We start from the raw sequence: 26,274 nt of genomic DNA, 5'->3' as shown, positions 1-26,274 counted from the left end.
AATTTGTTTGGCTCACCTTGTTAGAGAAGTGCAGAAAACCGTAAAATGTTCCTTATTTTATTTCATTAAAAAAAACGCAGCCTTGGTTATATTTTTGAATGTGATATTGAATTTTGCTCCTTTCAGGGGTTAAGTATGAAGCTTAAATCTGGGCGTTGTATGTTGGAGCACTGTTGTGAGTCATTAGAGAGTGGTGAGATTCATGATCCAGTTCTCTCACTTTAATTTCATTGGAGAGGCTGAGAAAGAGGGATGTAAAGAAGGAAGCTGCCTTGAAGTTGTGGGTCTGCTTCGTTTTGGATCCTTAACTGCAGAAAATAAACAAATTCAAATACTCCTGTCACTGGAAGGTGATAGTGAGGGGCACAGTTTGCTTATATGGTCTTGCACCTTATAGTAAGTTGAGTACTGCAGCACTCTATATTGTGAGAATCTAGCGTTGACGCAGTCAGGACTTGAACCTGTGCGTGCATAACATTTTCGATTTGGTGTGGATAACAGCCAAATGATGTCTCTCGAGCAACAACGATACTCCACTTGGACAGTACTTCTATTATTAAGCACACTGGTATTTTGAAATTTTGTTGTTGCTTTTTAAACTGATGTTTTTCTTGAAATAATTCAAAGACCTTCAGTTTCACAAGAGTAAATTACAGGACTAATTTGAACTCATGTGCCATGGATGAATGCCAGCAAAAACAAATTCGGTATTCACCTCAAATATGTAAAATATATCAACGCTAGTTGCTCTCCCACTCAGGCACTCATGTTGTCTTATCAACCCAGTCAATTGCTGACACATCTACCTCTCTACCTACTGAGTCATCTCAGTACATTATATCAAAATTCCTACAGAAATTTAACCTCTTATTTATAAATTCTTTTAAAGTTTTGTTTACTGGTAACTCCCAGTATTGAATGCCTCATTGTGGGAGTATTCAGTTACACATTGTCAGGTGTTAAATTATCCTGAAGATAGAAGGGGAAGAGTCTTATAAGGAAAGGCAAAATTGCAAATGTTTGAACTTTGCATCCTTCTTTCCACTGTTAACAAAAGAATCCAAATTAAACAGTGGTTTGGTGTACTGTTGTATTAAGACTTCACTCCCAGATGAGGTTCCCCAAAGTTGTTGATCCAGGCAAGACCCCTCAATTTGTCACCATCTGGCTGGGACACCCGCAAATTGTACCCCAATTGAGGAGGGATGAAATGGCTCCCTGTCTTTACTCAGCCTCCCCGCCCCCATGTTGGTTGCAACAAGATTTAATCTAAAAAGGATCCCTTTCATGGATACCTTTTTCCTAGACCCTATCGTTCTGGTTTTGAAGGAGCCAATTTGTTCAGACTTTGAGTTAAAGGTAAGAGTAAGTTAATTAACTACTCAAGGCAAGAAAGGATAAAACAAATGCATATGCGGTCATACCGGTTTAAAAATAAGAATTTAGCTTGAAGTAAATGAACATATATATATTTTATATATATATATATTTATGTGTATGCAGGTGATTGAGTGTGGCAATTCGAGATTCCAGTAGACGAATAGTTGGTTTCGAGGTTCCAGGAAAGTTGACTCCAGTAGACGGATAGTCTGTTTCAAGGTTCTGGTAGAGAGGGGGAGAGATCGGGATACCTGCAAAAATGGCTGTTACTTCTGAGTCAAACTTCCAGCACTTGCTCGCTCTCAGAACACCCACCACAGACAGGCACTGGGGCAGCTTTTCAGTTCACTTTTAACCCCTTCTTTGTATATTCCAAGTTGGAAGCGAATTCATAAATCTGTCTGGGCATTGCTCACAGGATTTCTTGATGAGATGATGCGTATCTCCCATTATGTCCCATTGTCTCTACTGGAGGGAGGAATTAGTTTCTGGATGTCTTTAGCAGTATCTTGTCTGGCTACAGGATGGGGTCTCATTATCTCTTGGGGAGTCACCCTGCCACATTCCAGTCAGTGACTTGTGTGCATTTTAAAAACTTGAGTCTTATTTTTTAAAGTCCAGTTTTTTCGGATGCAATTCGGTGTTTTTCCCTTCGTTATCATGACAGCTGTACACGATCATTTTTAGTTTTTGTACAGTGCCAAAGACTTCTGATGATAACATGTCCATAGAGCCTTATTAGTTCCAGATGCATAGTCTTGCAGTATCTTTCAGGAATTCCTTTCTATCTGGTGTTTCTTAAGAAAAAATTAACCATAAGTGCAAGTCAAGTTTTTCCCTCATTCCCCAGGAAGAGATTGCAACAGTAGAGTGCAGAATAGGCTGAGCTTGAACATAAAGTGACTAACAGAATGTCATGTAACAGGATATTTTAAATGTTACAAGTGTCTGAAAATTACACAATTTAATAATTGTTTGGCAAAAATTAAAATTTTGACCATTTTCAATCCAGGCAGATTTGTTGAATGTTCTTTTTTGTAACTTGACCTACCAATATATATATCAAATTATAACTTTATACGGTATTGTTATTGGATGTTTATGAAATTAGTGGTGAAAGTTATTGGTAATCTGGTCTTGTAAGAAGAATAACAATTTGAAACTTCCCATGTAGGCCAGAGTTTCAGTAAGTTTCAAAGTAAGTAGGAGTTTTAAAGAAAGGTGACTTGGCAGACCTTAGAAAGCATCATGTCAAGGATACAAAAAAATGATTCATTTCCCTGCAATGAGCCAAAATTTTGAAACTGACCACTGTGTATCCATTTTTAGTTTACTGAAAGTAGGTGGGGAAATTCTTTGGTTACTGACTTCTGATATTACAGAATCCTGTAGGTGGCAGGTGGTAATCCACTATTTACTTGGGGCCCTCCCGAACTCTAGCGTCCAAATACTTGCTCGTTAAACTTGAAAGAAGTTAACTAGGGCTAAATCCAGTTGGCCACTACTTTTTAAATTGTATGCTTTATTTTATGAAATAAATTTAACTGCTGTAAGCTAAATGCTGGACAGATGTCCAAACCAAAATTGGAGGTATTTTCGAAGTGGATGGGCATGCATTTCTTGTAATGGACTTGATTGCATTGTTGTAGCAGTTAAGCTAAACATTTCTAACCTGGCAAATGCTGCATTGTTAAACACAATGATCAGAAAAAAACTGCTGTGGAAAAGCCTGAATAAGAAGTGTTTTAGTTATGGTTTTAGTTATAATGAGGGGGGACATTTCTGTAAATTGATGGTAAGCTGGGTTGCTTCCATACCACAGGTGACATGGTACAATGATGCAGGAGAGCCATTTTGAAGGATAAAAAGTCCTCAATAAGATTATTGTACTGTTGTGGAAGATAACAGCATGCCAGAGAGAGAAATACACTGATTAGCTTCTGTTATAATAGTAAGGTGGGTGCACTCTGCTTGAAAGGTTTATGGTCTTTGTTTAATTCAAATTTGCTTAATTTAAATTATTTGATCATTAAAATTTTTAAGCAATATATTCTCACTTTGTATACATTGCTTAATTTAATAATTTTAAATTAAATTTAATTTAAAAAAAAAATCAGGAGTAGACTGTACTTTAAAAAGACTGCCTATTTGGTTTTCACATCTAAACTGCTTATGTAGGATATCTATTGGCGATTAATTAAATAGTTACAAAAAGAGCAGTTTTTTTGGGTAGATTTGACAGAATTCTGTCACCTGTAAAGTTTAAATGACGTGCAATCACAAGACTGACACATATAAACAGGCAGACAAGTCAGTTGGGCACCATTATGTGTAGGCATGGTTGAAGTTTTACCTTGGGCGGCTGCAAGTTGATTTAGGGAAAGGCAGAGGTGGGGAAGATTAGTCACTGGGCATTAGCTGCAGGAAGGTGGCTTGGAATTTGTTTATCTGGATAATTGAGGATTGGTTATTTGCTGTGATCCTTTACCTTTCAGGGACTGAGTGGATCGCTGGAAGAATATCAACATATTTCCAGCTAAAGTAACAGGGGTATGATGAAGTGAAATATTACAGGATGATTTTCAATTTCCCTCATTAGAAGCATCAGCCTTTGTGCTGACATGACTCTTTTAGCTGTTTGAATACAATAATTAGTGTGTAATATGGGTCTTGATGTGAATCTGTTTGAGTGATCCTATAGGTCTTGCCGATTCCTGTAGTTATAGAACTGAACATTTGAGACTTTAGGGCGGAGGGAAGATTTTAAACCCTCCCCCCGTCTCATTCCCTTGGTCTATAATGGGGAAGTGGGGTTTGAGGGGTAGGTGCAAAAACCCAAAAATTAAGCCTGATTCAATCCATCTCCCACCCAGGGAGACAGGGCAGGTGGTGAGTGACTAACCTGCTCTTCCAGAAGTGTGCCAGACTGTATTGAAGCTGTTTAGGAAAGTTTTTAAAATTAAATGGTACAGGATGGGTTCCTCTATGCTTGGAAAAACCGGCAACTGAAGGGAGGCGAGAACGGTTGGATGAATCAGTTATGTGCCTTTGCAGCATTACTTACGGGGACCAGAAAGAACAGGAGCTTCCAGTCAGTTGCACAATACTAACCTGCTTTCCTACTTGCAATCAGACACCAATGATCAGAATCTCTGCCCTATCATCTCCATTTGCTCATGGCCTGTGAATTCCTCGCCAGTCTCCCCACCCGTCCGCAATCTACTCACGACCTGCGATGATCTCTCGCCATCCCTGCCCCTTGCCCCAACTCATCTACTCACAGCTGCAATCTCCTCTCAGCCCCTCCCCCATCTACACGCACATACCCTCTCTGCCCTTACCCTGATCTGAAGGCCCTACTGAACTATTCAAATGTCCTCCCCTGGACCTCCGTCATGATTGATCCCTTTCCCCCCCCCCCACCCTCCGCTTCTCCCCTTCCTCCCAACATTTCACCAACCCTTGATTTCCCTCATGCTCCTGCTCAATTGGCAGTCATTAGCCAGCTTCTGAATCTAGCTGGCTGGGTTACAGTCAAAAGGTATGTGATGTTTTGCCGTGAAATTGGGCAGGAGCTCCGGAAAACCCACATTTAGGTTTTCTGCTGCTACGCCTCCCTCCTCGCCTCACTGTAAATATCGGGGCCTATGAATCACCAGAGATGGGGGAGGTATTACCTCGCTTCCTCTGAGATTTCACAAAGGGACAGTGTTAACTACTCCCACTCTCAGATGAGATTGAGGGAAATCTTACTTGTCAGTGGAGATTGAGTTTCAACATAAAATCAAAAAGAAGAAAAGACTCTTACTTTTATGTCTTCTGTTTTCACCCTGCCACAGAATATAGTATTTAAAGATTAAACAAAACTCTGACTGCACAAACCAGTTTTGCTGAAAATTTTTGTTGGTAGACTGATTTCTGCCCTTAACTATCATTTTTCTAATTATTTTTAATGATTGAAACTGTAAGTCTCTAAGTGTTACTCTGCTTGCTACATTGATGACACTTGGATTGTTTCTCGCTCATTTCCTCATAAATTCCAACATCTACTCATTAAGGTCTTATTTCACAGAAGGACTAGAGAAATAATTAAATCATAGTGTGAAGCAGTTGTGAGTATTATTAGCAACAGCCACTTTCATTTATATAGCAACTTTAATGTAGAAAGCATCCTGGGATGCTTATACATGCATAATCAGACAAACCATAGAAAAGTTACAGCACAGAAGGAGGCCATTCGGCCTATCTTGTCCATGCCAGCCCGAGGACACCCAGCTGCCCTTTCTAATCCCACCTTCCTGCAGCTTACAGTACTGAAGGTGCAGATCCAGGTACTTTTTAAAAGAGTTTAGAGTTTCTGCCTCTACCACCAACTTGGGCAGCGAATTCCAGACACCCACTACCCTCTGCGTAAAAAAGTTCTTCCTCATGTCCCCCCTACACCTTCTGCCACTTATCTTGAATCTATGTCCCCTGGTTCTAGTATTCTCCACCAAGGGAAACAATTTTATCCTGTCCACTCTATCTATTCCCCTCATAATTTTGTACACCTCAATCAAGTCACCTCTCAGTCTTCTTTGTCCTAAGGAAAATAACCCCAACCTATCCAATCTCTCCTCGTAGCTACACTTTTCTAACCCTGGCAACATTCTTGTAAACCTCCTCTGCAATCTCTCCAGAGCTATTACGTCCTTCATGTAATGTGGTGACCAGAACTGCACACAATACTCCAGTTGTGGCCTCACCAGTGTTTTATACAATTCCAACATTACATCCTTATTTTTATATTCTATACCTCTGCCAATGAAGGAGAGCATTCCATATGCCTTCTTTACAACCTTGTCTACTTGAACCGCTGCCTTCAGGGACCTGTGTACTTGTACGCCAAAATCTCTCACTTCATCTACCCCTCTTAGTATTTTCCCATTTATTGTGTAATCCCTGTAACTGTTTGACCTCCCTAAATGTATCACACTTCTCTATGTTAAAATCCATCTGCCACTTTACCGCCCACTCCACCAACCCATCTATATCATTTTGAAGATTATGGCTATCCTCTACACTATCCACTATTCGACCAATCTTTGTGTCATCTGCAAATTTCCCAATTGTGCCCCCTACCTTCACGTCCAAATCATTAATATATAACGCAAACAGCAAGGGTCCCAACACCGAGCCCTGTGGAACACCACTTGAGACAACTTTCCATTCGCAAGGACATCCATCGGCCATTACCCTTTGTTTCCTGTTACAAAGCCAACCTTTTATCCAGTTTGCCACATTACCCTGAATCCCATGGGCTTTTACTTTCCTGACCAATCTGCCATGTGGGACCTTGTCAAATGCCTTGCTAAAATCCATGTACACAACATTCACTGCACTACCTTCATCAACCCTTCTTGTCACTTCCTCAAAGAATTCAATCAAATTTGTGAGGCAAGACCTTCCTTTAACAAATCCATGCTGACCATCCCTGACTAGTCCATGCCTTTCCACATGACAGTTAATCCTATCTCTCAGGATTGATTCTACTAACTTGCTCACCACCGACGTAAGACTAACTGGCCTATAATTGTTTGGCATTCCCTTTGATCCTTTTTAAACAATGGAACTACATTTGCATTTCTCCAGTCCTCCGGTACCTCCCCTGTATCTAGTGAAGATTGGAAAGTCATCCTCAGAGCATCTGCTATCTCCTCCCTGACTTCCTTCAGCAGCCTTGGAACCAATCCATCTGGCCCTGGTGACTTATTCAACCCTTTGAATACTTCCTTTCTCTTTATGACTATCTCGTCCAATATCTCACAGTGTTCCTCCTGGACTACTATGTCTACATCCTCCCTTTCCTTTGTAAACACGGAGGCAAAATATTCATTCAAAACCTTTCCCACAGCCTCTGCACCTACACACAAGTTTCCATCTTCATCTCTGATAGGTCCCATTTTTTCCTTAACTAACCTTTTAGCATTAGTGTATTGGTAAAACATCTTTGGGTTATCTTTAACTTTACTTGCTAATCTTTTTTCATGCCCTCTCTTTGATTTCCTTATTTCCTTTTTTACTTCGTCCCTGCACTTCCTATATTTGTCTAGGCTATCTGCAGTGCTTAGTTCTTTGTGCCTATCGTACGCTTTCTTTTTCTGTTTGATCTTTCCCCTGTATTCCTCTAGACAACCAGGGAGGTCTAGATTTGGCAGTCCCACTCTTATTTTTGTAGGGGACATGTCTACTTTGTACAATTAGGATCTCGCTTTTTAGTGCTTCCCACTGGTTTTCCATTGTTTTATCCTCCAGCAGTGCTGTCCAGTCTACCTCAGCCAAATCCCTTCTCATTTCTGCAAAATTTGCCTTGCCCCAGTTCAAGACTTTTACTCCTGCCTTATCTCTGTCCTTTTCCATGGTAATGCTAAATTTAACTGAATTGTGACCACTGTTCCCGATGTGGTCGCCAACTGTCACTTCACCCACTTGCCCTTCTTCGTTCCCCAAGATTAGGTCTAAAATTGCATCTCCTCTCGTTGGGTTTGTCACTAATTGGTTGAAAAAAATTTCCTGGACACTGCATGAATTTTTCTCCCTCAGTGCCCCTTATATTGTTCGAGTCCCAGTTGATATTAGGATAGTTGAAGTCTCCTACTATTATTGCCCTCTTGTTCTTACAAGCAGAAACTTGCCTACATATTTGTTCTTCTATCTCCCTTTCACTATTTGGGGGTCTGTAGTATACTCCCAGTAGTGTGACTGCCCTTTTTTATTTCTAAGCTCAATCCATAAAGCCTCATTTGTTGACCCATTTAGTATATCATCCCTTCCCACAACTGGAATTGATTCTTTAACCATTAGTGCTACCCCCCCTCCTTTTTTATCTCCTACTCTATCGTGTCTGAAGACTCTATAACCAGGGATATTAAGTTGCCAGTTTTGTCCCTCGTTTAGTCAGGTCTCCGTTCTAGCAATGACATCCTGCAGCCATGTGTCTATCTGTGCCATTAACTCATCTACCTTGTTTGTAATACCCTTGCATTGAAATATAAACAGTTTAACCCTGTCAATTTCCCTTGCTGGACACTTTTTAAACTTTGCTTCTCCTGTAATTCCATGTCTATCACAACGTCCCTAGCTAATGTTCTACCTCCATTTTTCTGATCTGAATCTGACCTATCTGATCCTACTCCTGGGATCCCATCCCCCTGCCACACTAGTTTAAATACTCCCCAACAGAACTAGCAAAAGCCCCCGCAAGGACATTGGCCCCATCCCTGCCTGTGTGTGGCCCGTCTGGTTCGCACAGGTCCCACCTTCCCCAGAACCGGTCCCAGTGCCTCAAGAATCTGAGTCCCTCCCGGCTACCCCATCTCTCCAGCCACGTGTTCATTTGGTCTATCCTCTTATTCCTGCTCTCGCTAGCACATGGAACTGGGAATAATCCTGAGATTACTACATTTGAGGTCCTGCATTTTAATTTATCTCCTAACTTCCTGTAGTGAGCTTGCAGGTCCTCTTCCCTTAGTTTACCTATGTCGTTGGTACCAATGTGTACCACGACCACTGGCTGTTTACCTTCCCTCCCCAGAAGGAGGGACACTGGACACTAAGCCAGAGAAGGGGATATTGGATGGGGTAATCTAAAGTTTGGTCAAAGGGGTGGGTTTTAAAGGGGCTCTTAACGGATCAAGTGGATAGGCGGAAGGGTTTTTGGAGGGAATTCCAGAGCATTGGGCCTAGATAGCTGAAGGCACAGCTGCCAGTGGTGGTTGGAGGAGCAAACTGCAGAAAAGTTCAAAATTCTGAAGGGTTGGAGCTGGAGAAGATTTCAACGATAATGAGGAGTAAGACCATGAAGACTGAAATTTTAAGTTGTAAGTGTTGGCGGACCAGTCAGAAATGTGGTCAGCAAGGTCAGAACAAATAGATGATCTGAAGTTGATAGGCAACAGAATATGGACAGCCGAGTTTTGGATGAGCTGAAATTTATGCAGGGTGGAGGGGGCAGTGGGGGCCAGCTAGGTTTGGATGAGAGTTTCAGCACCAGATACGTTAAATCTGAATGGCAGGAAGGGAAACCCCACCATCCTAAAAGATCCTGGCCATAATTTTTATGGACGAAACATATTATTAATTGCAATAAGTGATAGGTTTGCGATCTATCTTGATCGCTAGCATAAATTAGGTATACATATCAATTTTACAATTTCTATAACAATCTACTAATCTATATTGGGAGGGATGTTCTCAGAATCCACAGTGCCATGCTTCTGCATTAAAATGGATAAGATGCAATTATAAAAATATAATTCATGCAGTGATGTGCACCATTAAGTTTGAATTTATCCCCAAGTGCTAGATTCCTGATTAGAAAATAAAGACCAGCTGCTGGTCACCTTTTTCTTTCTCTCGGTTTAGCTGTTTGTTTGGTTTTGTTTTTCTGCATTTTTATTAAACTCTCTCTCTCTCTCTTTCTGTGTCTGATGCGCTGCCTTTAGTTCTAGACTGTTTTATGGTTGTTAATATTAATTCTGTGTGTCCAAGAACAAAAACAAAAGTAGAACATTTTGGGGGTGGGGAGAATAAAGACAGGTAACACTGAATTGAAAATTGAAAATTCTGTTTCTAATAAAGTGAGAAATGAACAATGCAAAATTTGAAAAGGTACACTAAAGCAGGAAAAATAAACAAATGGAGGATGGAAAATAACAAATTTGCTTACTTTTGAGATTTCAGCTATCTTTTTTCAATTACCATCTATGAAATCTTAAGGTTAACCTTTACAGTATTTATTTTACAGTAAAACAAACTAGTTGATTCTGAACATCAAATCCCAACAGGATTTTAATCATTTGGCATATTTTTTTAATAAGAATTTAGGTTAGGAATTAGTGAAAAGTATTTTTATGTAACAATATGTGATTTCCAGAAACCAGCAGCTAGATATAGCATATATACGTTACATTACAGTGTATGCTGTGTTATTAAACTGCACATTATAACGTAAGCAAACAGCAAGTTGCAAATTCATGTGCAAGCAGCAATCTCCAAAATTAATAATGGGAAGATACCAGAAATGGGGATGGGAAGAACAAGTGGTGCAGAGCAATATTGTTCCACAGAAAGGATATATCTACCAAGACAGCTATTCAATATGCCTTTAAATGTCTTCTCAAATTCTATTTATTCAACCATGCTGTTTTTGACTGCTGCTAATTCTTCCGTTTGTGCTCAGTGTCTGCTTCTCTGCACAGCACTTGCGTAGTTTTTTCTTCACTTATGGTATGATGTAACTGCAAGGCAGTAGTTGTTGAATTTTTAATTCCCAGCCCTGTAAGAACGTCGGGTGATGTAATAACTACATAAATGCAGAATGATTATGAATGACAGCAAATGACCTTGTCATTCACTAACTTTGGAAGCCTGCTACTCTAAAGTGATTTGTTGAAAATAAAAATCCTTATTCAGTTTGTTTACATATTTTTGTTTTCATATTTGTATCAACTTAGTTTTTCACTGAAATTTTGAGTTGGTGGGTGGAGGTGAATAGTAGAACCTGACAGATTTGTTACCATGTAAATGCTTTCAGAGTAGTTGGCACAGTAGTTGGGAAACCGTTCCAGCTACAACAATTCGGTGCAATTACCCATTCTCTGGTTTGGCGATCAACACTCTATTGTACTTGCAGTACTGTTAATTATAACGTATTTACCTGAAGATATTGATTGGTGTCTAAAATCCTCAAACTAACATTGTCAATACAAAATTTCAAACAAATACTCTTTAAGAAAGGCTGGCAAAATTTTATTTATTATACATATTAATTGAGAAAAAATTCTGGTTAACTATCTCCTCATTTGCTATTTTAGATTTTTGGTCACAGTGGTTATCTAACATATTAGGCATCTTTTCAGCCCTTATTGTCTTCCGGCATTCATCATGGATGCTGCTGGAAAATGGTGGAATGTTTGATAATGTGTCTGCTTCTTCAACTTCATGTAGAGTGAATGCATCCCCACCTCTTCCCCACTTTTTCTGGAGGCATCATTTCTGATGGCTAATGAGGGAAACATATCGATGTCCTGTTTGGACCAGCTATGTTGTCCCAATGCTGCATATTATCGACTTCAGTGCCACTGGTCGTGGTTGAACTTGTGTAAGCACATGCAAAGTGCTACAGACCCCCCCAAGGAAAAGTTAGATTGAGAAATTTGAAAAAAATGTGGCTGGGCAGCAGACTGATGGTCTCTTTCTCCCGATGCAGCAAGCCACCGAGCTCTGCAGTAGCATGTTTCCACTCCCAGAGATGGAGAAATGGTCAGGGGCAGTGGGCATCTGTGAGGTGAACCAAAATGCTTGGCTGCCTCACTTATGCCATGGAAGTGGCAGAGTGGAAAACTCAGGACATTGAGTTTCAAAAATGGGATGTGAGTTTTTAACACCAGGTATGTGAAAATTAAAAAAATACATAATTAGCTCCTATTTTATGTCCTTGGTTTAAAAGAATATTTTCAAACAGTATCATATAAACAACTCCCCTTGCTGCCTGGTGAAACCATTGCCATCCCGTTTATGCAAAATTCTCATCCTCGTCCCCATGTCCTTTCCAACTGTGTCTAACCTTTTCTCTCCAAGGTTTTCTCACAGGCCTATGATGACACTTCACAAAACTCCCTTGCAGAATTATTTCAGCCTGGTTTCCACTCTGTCCACAACCGCAAACCCATTCTAGTTGAAGTCATTAATTTAAAAAAATAGTAACTGGAAACATAGTACATAGCACATTCTCCTGATAAGCACCTCTGGTACTTATTATCATCAAAATTCTACCTTCCTCCCCTCTTTATGTTCCACCTTCTTGGGATCCTCCTAGATTTAAATGTCCCAGAAGATCCAACACGTTGGTCCTAGGCCCAACCATCTTCAGCTGCTTCATCAATGACCCTTCCTTCCATCATAAGGTCAAAAGTGGGGATGTTCGCTGATGATTGCACAATTTTCACCATTCGCGACTCCTCAGGTACTGAAGCAGTCCAATATCCAGGCTTGGGCTGACAAGTGGCAAGTAACATTTGCACCACACAAGTGTCAGGCAATGATCATCTCCAACAAGAGAGAATCCAAACATCACTCCTTGATGTTCAGTGGCATTACCATCACTGAATCGCCCACTATCAACATCCTGGGGGTTACCATTGACCAGAAACTGAATACTGTGGCTACAAGAGCAGATCAGAGGCTAGGAATCGTGCGACAAGTAACTCACCTCCTGACTCCCCAAAGCCTGTCCACCATCTACAAGGCACAAGTCAGGAGTGCGATGGAATACTCCCCACTTGCCTGGTTGAGTGCAGCTCCCACAACACTCAAGAAGCTGGATACCGTCCAGGACAAAGCAGCCCGCTTGATTGGCACCACATCCACAAACATTCACTCCCTCCACCACCGACATACAGTGGCAGCAGTGTGTACCATGCACAAGACTATCTGCAGGAATTCGCCAAGGCTCCTTAGACAGCACCTTCCAAACCCACGATCACTACCACCTAGAAGGACAAGGGCAGCAGATAGATAGGAACACCAACACCTGGAGGTTCCCCTCCAAGTCACTCACCATCCTGACTTGGAAATATATCGCCATTCCTTCACTGTTGCTGGGTCAAAATCCTGGAACTCCCTTCCTAACAGCACCATGGTTGTACCTATACGACATGGACTGCAGCGGTTCAAGAAGGCAGCTCACCGCCACCTTCTCAAGGGCAACTAGGGAATAAATGCTGGCCCAGCCAGCGAAGCCTGTGAATGAACCAAAAAAAAACATCTTTGACAATGTTTATTTTGCGATGTGGGCAAAACTAGCAATGCCCATCCTGAGTTGTCCAGGTGGTAATAAGTCAACTGCATCTTCAGCAGCAGTTTTTCCTCCTCCTCTCAGATGTTCATTCCAGACTGTCCAAGATTCTATCCTTTTTCATTTAGGTGTTGTCCCTTGGAATCATCGCCCACAGGACCAGGGCCTGTTTTCATACGTACACTCACAATATCCCATTCACTCTCTACTACAAGGCTTAGTTCCTTGACCATCTCTATATTATCATACTGCCCATGGGCTAGTTTAATATGTTTAGGTGATATAGAAAGCAAGTTGTGTTAGGTGTCACGTATTAGGTGCCGATATGGAAATGAGAAGCAAATTCTTATTTGTGTAATGGCTATTCGTTGAATGAAAACACAGGACACACCTTTGCGTAAGTTTACATTTCTTTTCCTTGGACAATCCAATTTCCTTTGGTTTACTCTTATTCTGGACTGTTGCTCTGCAAATCCGTCACCTGCCCTTGGTGAACCTATGTCTTATCTCCTTTACCCCTAATCACCTTTACTCCTAATTATCAGAAAAATATTTTTAGGATTACAGAGCGCCATGATGCGTACACTTCCTTATAAATTGTGTGTTTGGCTATGGACAAATCCAAAGTGAAAGCTGGACTTGGCAAACCTAAAAGGCGTAGTGATACTATCATGCTTGAATGAAATGCAAGTAATTGCAAATATGTTAAATGTTATGCTGAGATAAATTTGATCAGATCCTATTTCCTGCTGTGATGTAAGCAGAAATCAATCTTGTTAGTTCTGATTTTCTCCTGACTTCAGTTGATGATTTTAATGCTGTTTTTGCAGCATCCTAGGGAAATGCCTTTATGATCAAATTCATGTTAAAATCATTCAGGTGGGGTTAGCTATAGTAGGCCGCGAACATCATAACCCTGTAAACACCCCCTGTTTCTGCCGCAGCCTCAGTTCCTCTGCTGCTGAAACGAAACTGCCCTGTCTGTTTCCTGACTCACACCAAATTCCCATTCAATCATCATCTGTGCTCATCTACATTGGCTTCCAGTCCAGTAACATCTCAATTTGAACATTATCATCCTTGTTTTTAGATCAGCCCATGACCTCTCCCCTCCCTATCTCCATAATCTCTAGCCTACAACCTTTCGAAATACCTGTGCTCCTCCAATTCTGGCCTCTTGTGCATCGCCAATTTTCTTCACTGGTGGTGTGCCTTCAGCTGCCTAGGCGCTAAGCTCTGGATTTTCCTCTCTAAACATCTCCAGCTCGCTCTCCCCCTTAAAAGCTACCTTGCCTGTAATAATATCTCCACAAATGGCTCTGTGTAAATTTGGTTCATTGCTCCTGTGAAGTGCTTTGGGCCTTCTTGTCACATTGAAAGCGCTGCATAATGTCAAATTGTTATTGCAACGCAAACACCATTTGGATCCTGGAATCTAATCTATTCTAGAGGTGTTTGTAAATGGACTTCTCTCTGTAAGACCTTTTTTTTCCAGAAATCTGCCATAATAATGTGAAAAATGAATTTATACTACCTGCTGTAATTTTTATATGTAAAAAATACAGCCAGTCTGTTTTGCGTTTGTTCTTTGTCCCTTGGCCCATTCTACCTTGACCATGAAGGACAGAATGACTACTTATTGATCAATTAGCTAGTGACATTGCATTCTCTATGAAATCTTGAACTTCTTGGTAGCCACTGCCATTTCAAAATATTTCTCTTTGACAATGTGGGAATTATGATGATACGAGGAAGGGGGTGCAGGAAGTTTTCTTTGGTGGATAACCTGATGCCTAAAACTGTGAGGCTTCTTTGAATTCAGAAGCTAGTGGTGAGGAGCAAATATGCATGAAAATCTTTTCTCTGCTTTGGATTGACTTTACTTTCAGGATCTACAGTTAACTCAAATGCTCCTTCTATTTTTAGTAATGAGAATGCTTTGTGCAGTAAATAACATATGAACATATGAATAAGGAGCATGAGTAGACTGCTTGAGCCTGCTCCGCCATTCAATAAGATCATGGCTGATTTAGTTTTAACCTCAACTTCATCTTCCTGCCTACCCCCGATAACCTTTCACCCTTGCTTATCAAGAGTCTATCCACGTCTAAAGACTCTGCCTCAACTACCTTTTGAGGAAGAGAATTCCAACGTGTCTCAGCCCCCTGTGAGAAAAAAAAAATTCTCACCTTTGTCTTAAATGGGCGACCCCTTATTTTTAAGCAGTGGCCCCTAGTTCTCGATCCTTCCACAAGAGGAAACAACCTTTCCACATCCACCCTGTAGAGTCCTCTCAGGATCTTATGTTTCAATCAAGCCACCTCTTACTCTTCTAAACTCCAGTGGATACAAAGATAAAAACAAAAAGCTAAAAGCTACTGCGGATGCTGGAAATCCAAAACAAAAACAGAATTACCTGGAAAAACTCAGCAGGTCTGGCAGCATCGGCGGAGAAGAAATCAGTTAACGTTTCGAGCCTTCATGGCCCTTCGGCAGAACTGAAGCATAGTTAGAAGAAGGGAGAAATATAAACTGGTTTAAGGTGGGGGGGGTGGGAGAGAGACATTGAGGGTGTGGTGATTGTGGAGATGAGCAGATAATCAAAAGATGTCACAGACAAAAGGGTCAAAGAGGTGTTGAAGGTGGTGATATTTGTCTAAGAAAAGTGCTAATTAAGAATGGAAGACAGGATATTCAAAGTACAGCTCTAGTGGGGGTGGGGTGGAAAGACTAACAAGGTTTTAGTTTTAGATTTATTTTTAAATCTAAAACTAAAACCTTGTTAGTCTTTCCACCCCACCCCCACTAGAGCTGTACTTTGAATATCCTGTCTTCCATTCTTAATTAGCACTTTTCTTAGACAAATATCACCACCTTCAACACCTCTTTGACCCTTTTGTCTGTGACATCTTTTGATTATCTGCTCATCTCCACAATCACCACACCCTCAATGTCTCCACCACCCCCCCCCCCCCCCCCCCCCCCCCACCCCCCCGCCCCACCCACCTTAAACCAGCTTATATTTCTCCCTTCTTCTAACTATGCTTCAGTTCTGCCGAAGGGCCATGAAGGCTCGAAACGTTAACTGATTTCTTCTCCGCCGATGCTGCCAGACCTGCTGAGTTTTTCCAGGTAATTCTGTTTTTGTTCCAGTGGATACAAGCCTGTTTAACTTTCCCTGATAAGACAACTCGCCCATTCCAGGTATTAATTTAGTAACCCTTTTCTAAACTGCTTCCAATGCATTTACATCTTTCCTTGAATAAGGAGAACAATACTATACACAGTACTCCAGATGTGGTCTCACCAATGTCCTGTATATCTGAATCAAAATCTCCCTACTCTTGTATTCAATCCCCCTTGCAATAAACGATAACATTCTAATGCTAATTACTTGCTGCACCTGCATGCTAACGTTTTGCGATTCCACCTTCCAAACCCATGACCACTGCCATCTAGAAGGGCAAGGGCAACAGATAGTTGGGAACACCAACACTTGGAAGTTCCCCTCCAAGCCACTCACTGTCCTGACTTGGAAATATATCACCGTCCCTTCATTGTCACTGTGTCAAAATCCTGGAACTCCCTACCTAACAGCACTGTGGGTGTACCTACACCACATGGACTGCAGTGGTTTAAGAAGTCAGCTCACCACCACCTTCTCGAGGGCAACTAGGTATAGGTAATAAATGCTGGCCCAGTCAGCAAAGTCCACATCCCGTGAATGAATTTTTAAAAATCATGCACTAGGACATCCAGATCCCTCTGCATCTCAAAGCTCTGTAACCTCTGGCAATTTAGTTAATATGCTTATTTTTCATTTGCCCTTCCAAAATGGACACCTCACATTTGGCCACATTATACTTCATTTGCCAGATCTTTGCCTACTAACCTATCTATATCCATTTGTAGCCTTCTTATGTCCTCTTCATAACTTACTTTTCTATCTATCTTTGTATCATCAGCATATTTAGCAACCATACCATTGGTCCCTTCATCGAAATCATTTATATAAATTGTGAAGAGTTGAGTCCCCAGCACTGACCCCTGTGGCATATCACTCGTCACATCCTGCCAACCAGAAAACAATCCATTTTTACCTACCCTCTGTTTCCTGTTAGCTAACCAATCTTCTGTCCATGCCAATATGTTACAACCTGCACCTTGAGCTTTTATTTTCTGCAACAACCTTTGATGAGGCACCATATCAAATGCCTTCTGAAAACCTAAGCACAGTACATCCACCGGATCTCCTTTATCCACAGCACCTGTTAATTCTTCAAAGAACTTCAATAAATTGGTTAAACATGATTTTCCTTTCACAAAGCCATATTGACTCTGCTTGATTATCATGAATTTATCTAAATGCCCTGTTATAACATCTTTAATAATAGCTTTTAACATTTTCTCTATGATGGATGTTAAGCCAACTGACCTGTAGTTTCCTGCTTTCTGTCTCCCTCCCTTTTTGAATAAAGGAATTGCATTCATTATTCTCCAATTTAATGGAACCTTCCCCAAATCTAGTGAATTTTGGAAAATTAAAACCAACGCACCAACTATCTCACTTGTCACTCCTTTTAAGACCCTAGGATGAAATCCATGAAAATCCGTGGACTTGTCAGCCTACAGTTCCAATAATTTGCTAAGCACAACTTCCCTGGTGATTATAGTTTTCTTGAGTTCTCTCTTCCTTTCCGATTCCTGACGTACAACCATATCTGGGATGTTACTTGTATTCTCTGTCATGAAGACCAATGCAAAATACCTGTTCAATTCATCCGCCATCTCCTTATTTTCCATTATTAACCCCCTAGATTCACTTTCTATAGGTCTAATGCTCACTTAGTTAAATAATAAGAGTTAACAATCTATGGAAACTCTTACTATCTGTCTTTATATTTCTGGCTAGCTTTCTCTTGCACTCTAGCTTTTCCTTCCTTATTAATCTTTTAGTCATTTTTTGTTTTTTATATTCTGTCCAACCCCCTCATCTGCCACCCACGTTTGCGCAATTATATACTCTTTCCTTAAGTTTGATAACATCTTTAACTTTTTTAGTTAACCACAGATTGTGGGTCCTCCCCTGGGAAGTTTTCTTTCTTGTTGAAATGTGTCTATTCTGTGTATTCTGAAATATCTCTTTAAATGTCTCCCACGACATCACTAATGACCTACCCCTTAACCTAAATTTCCAGTTCACTTTAGCTTGCTCTGCTTTCATGCCCTCATTATTGCCCTTATTTAAGTTTAAAATACTAGTCTTAGACCCACTCTTCTGTCTCTCAAACGGAATGTAAAATTCAATCATATTACGATCACTGCTACCTAGGGGCACCTTCACTATGAGGTCATTAATTAAGATTGATGTGAATTCAAGAATGTATACGTTATGATTGCAAGAAGCAGTGTGTAAAAAAAACTATTCAATTTGTTGCAGATCTGGAAAGTTTTGTTTCATACTTTAATTTAGAATGGACATCTTTGTTCAAAGTACTGCCCCAAGGTTCAGTAATGCAGGCAGTATTTTTCAGCCTGGTAGTCTGCAATGTCATTCACCTTAGGGACATTGTTTATTTGGACATCTCATTAAGTTGAATTTGCTCTGTAGGTGTTACAGCAATAAAGAGCACTACCCCTAATTGCACAGCAAAAACATCAATATTAAAGCAAAATTTTTCCATAACACAGTACATTGATGAGACGACTTGACAAAGAATTAGATTCAGGAGCATGCAATACTTTAAAGAAAAGGATTTGAATTTTCATTTTTAAGTAAAGTTATGGTGGTGCATTGCCCTTTATGTAACCTGGAGATTTCATGTTCAATGGATTTTGATCTTTAAAGAAAATCCTTGTAGGATTCACACATCGGGCTCAGATGACAATGCCAGTTTACACTTATATTGCACTCTTAGTATAGAAAAACATCCCAAAATGCTTAATGATTCAGTCAACTGGAAACGAAGTGTGTGTGGAAAAGGAGGGTTGTCCTTCCAATGTGATCCATTAGTCATCACAGACAGCCATAAAGTTGGACTTTTTAAAACTTATTCAGAGACCTTTTTTGTTTCAGCAGGTTATGCATCCTCATAGAAATTTTAAAAATGCAATAATGCGACAAATTATAATGGCCACTGAGCACAATCACAGAGATGATCTTGGATAATGTCAGTGTACTGATGCAACACTTGCATTCCAACTTGATAAAATTGCTTCCTTCTTGGATCTTATAAATTCCAATTGCAGAATTTTAGTAAGTATGAAAACTGAGACAACTAAAGATATAAGTAGATGTGGGGTCTAGTTGCTCTGTGGGGCAGATCTAGTTTAAATGTTTTTAACAATTACTTCATTTGGCAGGTTGTGTTTAATGACATATATTGGATTGAGTGCTGTTTTGTCAACTTGGTTAGAATTCTAGTCATCAATTCAACAAATTTTGTTTTTGAAAGACTGGTTGAGCTGGTGGAGATAGCGACATGAAGTACCATACTTGACCTCAACCTCATCAATCCACCTGTTGCAGATGTGTGCCTGTCTGATAGCATTGGTAGAAGTGATCATCACACAGTCCTTGTGACAGAAAATCTAATTTGCAATGTGAGAGAATCCTCTATCATATAATGTAGAACTACTTCCATACTAAGTGGGACAGACTTAAGATGTTAGAAGCACAGAACCGAATATCAAGGTGGCACTGTGGGCCTCAGCTGCAGTGGAATTGTTTAATATCACAATTTGCAACCCTTGGCACATCTCTGCCTGTTGATCACATTCAAGACAAGAGACAAAGCCTAGTTAAATGCATATTGTAGAAGGGCACATCAAGATTAGTACTAGGCACATGTTAGAAAGAGTTATAACTTCGTCAAGGTGCTGCAGATGAGTAGATTATTGACTAAAGATTTGTAAGGGATATGAAAGCTAATTATAAAAGACCTTTCTTAAATGAGCTGAATTCCTAAGTAGTTCTGTGAATTCATTAGTGTTTGTAGTAGTTTGTTTTGTAGGTTAATTTGATTGCATCCTCTAAAGGATAATGCAGTAAGCATCCTGTGATCTAGATGAATATTCCCAAAATGAAGATGAATGGCAGTCTGTCTAAACTTGCCTATGGTGATCTAACACTTAAATGCACAGTCTCAGCTCTGAATAGGTATAGTAAAATCACTTACTTATTAAGAGACATTAATGCAAGAGCAGCAACTGATATGCTGTTGCCATGGAAGTATTGCTGTCTCAAGACTTCTCTTTCTGAATGTGGCCATAATCTAAATTGATAGGTTGATTAAGCAAGCCTGTCTGATGGCATGTAATATCTCTTTCTAATCAGTTGCATGGTGAAGCTCATGGAGGCAATAGTTTGTTTTGATTGGAACAAAAAGTGCCATGAGACTTCACAATGAAGGACAAAATATCAACATGTTCAGGCATCTTATTTGGAACTCCCCATGTCATCTTCATTTTTGACTTTCTCACCCTACATGAGTTGGGGGGCATGGACCTTTGGGAAATACCGCACACGTTTACTTCAGCAAGATCTAAGAATAATGTGTGCTTCTAGGTTGCTTCTAATCAGTTTTAATGATTAAATATAATTAGGTGTGACCGAGACTCATAACTAACAATGCAGACATCCATAATTATGATAATACCATGGACTGCAATGCTCTTTAATTATTGCACAAACCTAAAAGTCTTAAAGGGGCATTTCCATCACCTTGTGGTCAGTGTCATGCTTTACAACTGACGGTTAGAAGCTTCCTTTGACATTATGAAATTCTGCTCTGAAGAAGAGTCATACGGACTCGAAATGTTAACTCTGTCTTTCTTTCCACAAATGTTGTCAGACCTCCTGAGTTCTTCCAGCATTTTCTTCTTGTTTCAGATTTCCAGCATCCGCAGTATTTTGCTTTTATCTTAGCGATTTAAATCCACAGATATTGCCTTTCTATATAAGATTTATTGCTGTCAAATATTTTCCTATCTTCTAATTGCCCTGCACCGTCTGCAACCAAAGGAACACAGTAGTAATTACTCTTGGGAAGTGATTAATCTTGAGGCTTTTGTACAGTTTTTGATGAGTACAGGACCACATCATAAACTGCATTAATAAATTAAATTAGACCTACATTCACTAAGGCCTTATAAGGAAAAGCCATTAGGATGCTGTGAGAAATTATAGATTTAGTATCAGTGCAGTAACACGCACACGTTTGACTTTGAGATATATTATTGAGATAGAGTAGGGACTGCTTTTGTGTTGACCTGCGAGTACTTGATGTTGACATTAGACCCCCAAAATAGAAAAAAATGTTCCATCCCTATGTGAATACAACATAATTCTCCTCAAAGCCAATCACCATTCTGACTGTGAACTATATCGCCATTCCTTCACAGTTGAGACAAAATCCAGGAACAGCCTAACAGCACTATGGGTGTGCCTACACCACATGGCCTGCAGCGGTTCTAGAAGGCAGCTCACTACCCCCTTCTCAAGGGCAACTAGAGATGGGCAATAAATGCTGACCTGGCCAGTCATATTCACACCCCATGAAAGAAAAAATAAATAATTGGCTAACATGGATCAAGGGGAGGTGGTGGGTGTGTGGGAACTCTACACTAGCCAATCCTGTGTGCTGAATGCATAATGAGGACGCGATGAATGACATAACTGAATTTGAAGATGACCAGTTTTGCCCTGATAGGTTTGGTGGGGTGGGGCGAGGGATGTTATCATAGCAAGCCTTTGCCAATAAAATTATGGCTGATCATATATCATCTTTACTTTTCAGTAGCTTTTTAAATGTTCAAATAATTTTTTCAACTTGTGTTAAAATGCAGATGTTGCAAGTTTTTGATGTTTAAAGAATGTATCAAATTTAAATTCAAATTGAATTATTTTTCTCTTTTGTAGCAGTACGGCTCTGAGGAGCTTCAGCTGAAGAAAACACGGGTAGAACGCACAGATCCCCAGGATGAGCTGCCCGAGAAAAGCCTTGACCGAAAGGTAGTCTAAAAATGCATTACGCATTACGTTTTTCTTTTGGTGGTGGGGCTGGGAGGGAAAGGAAAGGCAGATTTCAACAGTTTGGAAATGATCCTACTTCAACAATTTTCTTTTGCTTTATTTTGAAATTTTGGAAACAAATATGCTGGAGGAAGAAAATCAATCACTGTGACCCTGTGGTTTCCATACCAGTGCTCTCCGAGTGTTGTGTGCCTGACTGTGGAATCATCTTTACACTCAGCAACAATTTGTCAATGCTTTATAATCTAACAGAAACCTGTACTTCTATAATTGTTGAAGTTTGTTTTGTATGTGCTGAGAGGGATCCTTAAAATACAGCAGCCTTTATGTGATCTCTGGAATATCTTACATGCATAATTATTGTTTTTCACTGACTTGAATTTTATTCCATTGAATAGCAAAAGTATTCACTACTGCCTGATAAATTTCCACAGCCGTTATCAAAGCATCATTATTGTAGCTGCTAAGCTGTTCAATTATCATGTTATTATCTGAGTAAAATAACATTTGGTTCTAGCTTGAATTACTGATAGATGGGTGTTACTTTTGGTGCGATGAAAGGTGTTTTTAGTTTAGTGTCACAAAAGGACCGGTACCCTTGTAAAGGAATTGGTGGTTTAAAATGGCAATGGCATTGGTTTTATTCTAAATTTATGGATTTTCTTTTTACCTCCCTTTCTTTTATTGCAGGCTGACTCCCAGCATACTCTGACATTCCGGCACTGGTACCCAGTCATCAAACAAGAAATGGATCATCTGACTCAGCAACATGCTTCAGTTATCCATCCAAGGTATAGATCATATGGAACAGATTTATTTAGTGTGAGGATGATGACTTGAAAACCTTAAAGATACTTTGTTGACTAATTTTCCTTGTCTGGAAATAGATGATGCCATATTGTCTGCTGACAATTATACTTCAGATGGGATCACTGTTATAACAATTCAATCTATTGTAATTTTACAATAAGCAATTTATATTTATTGTTAACTTACTAACAGCCTTGATTAATTTCCCATGAATACATTAAGTAAACCTGTATCTGTATCAAGGTTGTACTAGATATTACCTAGGATATACAGCACAAAAACAGGCCATTCAGCTCAGTCACCCCATGTCATCGATTATGGTTCACTCAAGTGTTCTCCCATCCTTCCTCACCTAAATGTATCATTCATAACCTTCTCCCTTCTCACTCTCATGCCTGTCTAGTTTCTCCTTAAATAGATCTATACTATATGCTTTAACCATTCTGTGTAGTGCCAAGTTTCATATGCACTCTTTATACATAAAGTTATTTAAAGTTGCTCCTATTGCTCGTGTTGTCACAAGTCAATTAGTTTGAAATCAAGACTGGAAGGATTTTGGATCCCTTTATTCTTCCAAAGTGGCTAAAATTAGAACCATATTTTAAGATATGGAAAGAAAGCATGAAACTGTTTCTCATCACGTTCTCCAAGAGCCTGTCTTGGAACACTCTGGCTATTAAGTGAAATAAACTGACTTTGACACCTTATCCAAAAGGACTATATGCACACCTAATAGTGACTAAACTTCTGCTTTCCTCTTTTCCATCTTAGGCTACATTTTGATTTTAGTTTGGAAGGTGCAAACTTGAGGGATAAGAGGAGAATAAAGATGCAAGTCAAGTAGATGTAAATAAGTCATTAAAAGTGAGATGCTAATGTAGTGCGTATTTGATGCTATGTTTGACTTTAACTGCCACTAGTGAAGTTGCAGAACATTATACCAGTACTAAAATAAAGGAGTAGAATAGCGAATCAAACAGGATTGCACAAGTCTATACTGAGCATGGTCAGACCAAAATCATCGCCTACAGCCTTTAACACAAATTGTGCTTCCTTGTTAGTGTCTCAGTTTTCCCCATATCAACATTTGAGGTGAATTTTCACTTTTACTGCTCATTTCCTTTTTTTGCCACTTGTCTCATATTGAATCAGAACATTTGCATCCTTAGCATTCTGTTCAACCTTGAACTGAGCTTGAAACCCCCACATGCTTTCCATTGCGTAGACTGCTTGGTTCTAACTCTATAGCTACGCCTCATATTGCCGATAATTCAGCCCCTCCACTGCTGAAACCTTTAGACTTGTTACCTCCAGACTTGTCTATGCTAGCTCCTTGTTACTGCCTTGTAATTTACCCTCCATAAACTTCAGAGTGTTCAAAATTCTTTTACTCATATCCTGTCCCACATTATTCCATTCACACATCAACCCCATCCTGGTTGATTTACACAGCCCAACCATTCACAGTGTATTGCATTCAAAATCTTAGTCCTCATTTATAAATTCCATGGTGATGTCACTCCACCCTATGTCCACAGCCTTCTGAGTCTTCTGTTATCTCCTTAATTCCTTGTTTCTTTGACTTTTGCCTCTGATGCATCCTTTCCTCAACAGTCAGTGACAGGGTGTTTAGCTGCACAGTCCAACAGTTTGGAACTAAATTTCTCTTTCTCCACCTTAAAAAAACCTTTTTAAAACTCATCTCTTCAACAAAGCTTTCAGGCAACCTTGAGAATCCTACCCATCCTAGCTTCCCATCTATTTATGAACATTTGTGAAGACCCTTTGGAGATTTTATGATAATGATGTTTTATGACATACAAATGCAAGTTAAACAGATTTGGGTTTAAAAGTGTGAATTAGGGGACATAGATTTAAGGTTTTGGGTAAGAGATGAAGGGGGGAATGTGAGGAAGAAATTTGCTATGCAGCAAATAGTAATGAATTTGCTGCTTACCAGGGTGGTGGAGGTGGAGATGATCAATGATTGCAAAAGAAAATTGGATGGACACTTGGATGGTAAATAAACTTGCAGAACTATGGATAGAGCAGGGGAATGGCACTGCCTGGATTGCTCGAAAGAGAGCTGGCATAGACCTGATGAGCCGCCTCCTATGTCTTAATTTATGATCGTGTCAGAGTCATTGAAAATTGAGTATATGAATGCAGTTGCATAAAAGGTTCACAGTCTTTGTGCATATTTGCTGCCCAGACTAATGATACAAAATGTATGTGAGCCTCTATGTCTTGTTTCGTTAGCCATGTAGAGTCCAGTGCAATCAAACAGTGCACTTCTAAACTAGACAAGCTTTCATGTTGTTTTGAAAGCTCAACATTCTACCTTCATTCCTTCCTGAAGATGTTTTGTGCAGGCAAATACAAACACATTTTAACATGGTCAAAAATCTTTCATTCAATCTCGGACTCTATAGATGAAATTCACTTATAATCGATGGAATTGAGTAAAAAATTGAATTAGCTTTTTAGCTCCATCTGAACTGTTCTGCTTTGCAGACAGAGCTGAAGATGGAGTTAATTGCACTTGGACACCACCCAGTGGCTACTATCTAAATGACATTGGTGAAGAGCACATGTAGGAAGACAAATTAGAGCATCACCCACAAAATAATCAATTCTATTGGTAGTATTTACTTAAGTAAAATGCTCATTACGTCACTTTTAGTATTGTGCTATATTCATTCTGATGGCCATTAGTTGTAACAAGATCCAAAGATATTGGCCTGAACCTTTCGAGCAATGGAAATGCTGAGCGCAGCGCTTCTGCCACGAAGATTCTCCCGACCCAATGCTGCTGTACATTTCCCCTGGATCTTCTGGTGTCAAAGAAATACGCAACAAAGCGTTTCTTGGGGAACTCAGTTGGAACGGAGTAGAGTTGGGGGAAAGATATGACACACTATCTTTTTACGGCACTAGCTGCCATTTTCTGTCTGTTAAGCTTAAAGGTTCAGTCTCTTGAGTGTGGGTTTGCGAGTGGGTAGGTGGGTAGTCGGTGGATAGTATGGTTCGGCTGAGGGGTAGTCAGGCTGGATGGGGGTTACTTGGGTTGGGGGGATAGTCTGGTCTGGGGGATTGCCTGGCTGGAGTGGTGGGGATGGATAGTTTGCTCCAGTTGGATCTGGCGGGGAGGATGTGTGTTGGCGGGGGATATAGTTGGCTTGGCTGCTGATGGGTTGGGTTGTAGGGGGTAGTT

The 26,274-nt window shown here is 40.0% G+C and overlaps 1 protein-coding gene across 2 annotated transcripts in view; it reads left to right on the top strand.

Moving 5' to 3' along the window:
- The window catches only part of LOC144694016 (ski-like protein), a 77,944-nt gene that overhangs the window by 25,349 nt on the left and 26,321 nt on the right, over nucleotides 1-26,274 (top strand). Inside the window, exons 2-3 of one of the 2 annotated variants that reach the window (XM_078564340.1) lie at nucleotides 22,140-22,229; nucleotides 22,941-23,041. In XM_078564340.1, coding sequence (XP_078420466.1) covers nucleotides 22,140-22,229; nucleotides 22,941-23,041 — 191 coding nt within the window. Of the gene's footprint in view, nucleotides 1-22,136; nucleotides 22,230-22,940; nucleotides 23,042-26,274 lie in introns of both variants that reach the window. The other variant, XM_078564339.1, reaches the window with a different exon arrangement.

This window comes from Cetorhinus maximus, chromosome 19 (genome assembly GCF_964194155.1).
Source record: "Cetorhinus maximus chromosome 19, sCetMax3.hap1.1, whole genome shotgun sequence".
In the NCBI taxonomy this organism is placed as follows: Eukaryota; Metazoa; Chordata; class Chondrichthyes; order Lamniformes; family Cetorhinidae; genus Cetorhinus; species Cetorhinus maximus.
This window is presented reverse-complemented; position numbering and strand designations above follow the sequence as displayed.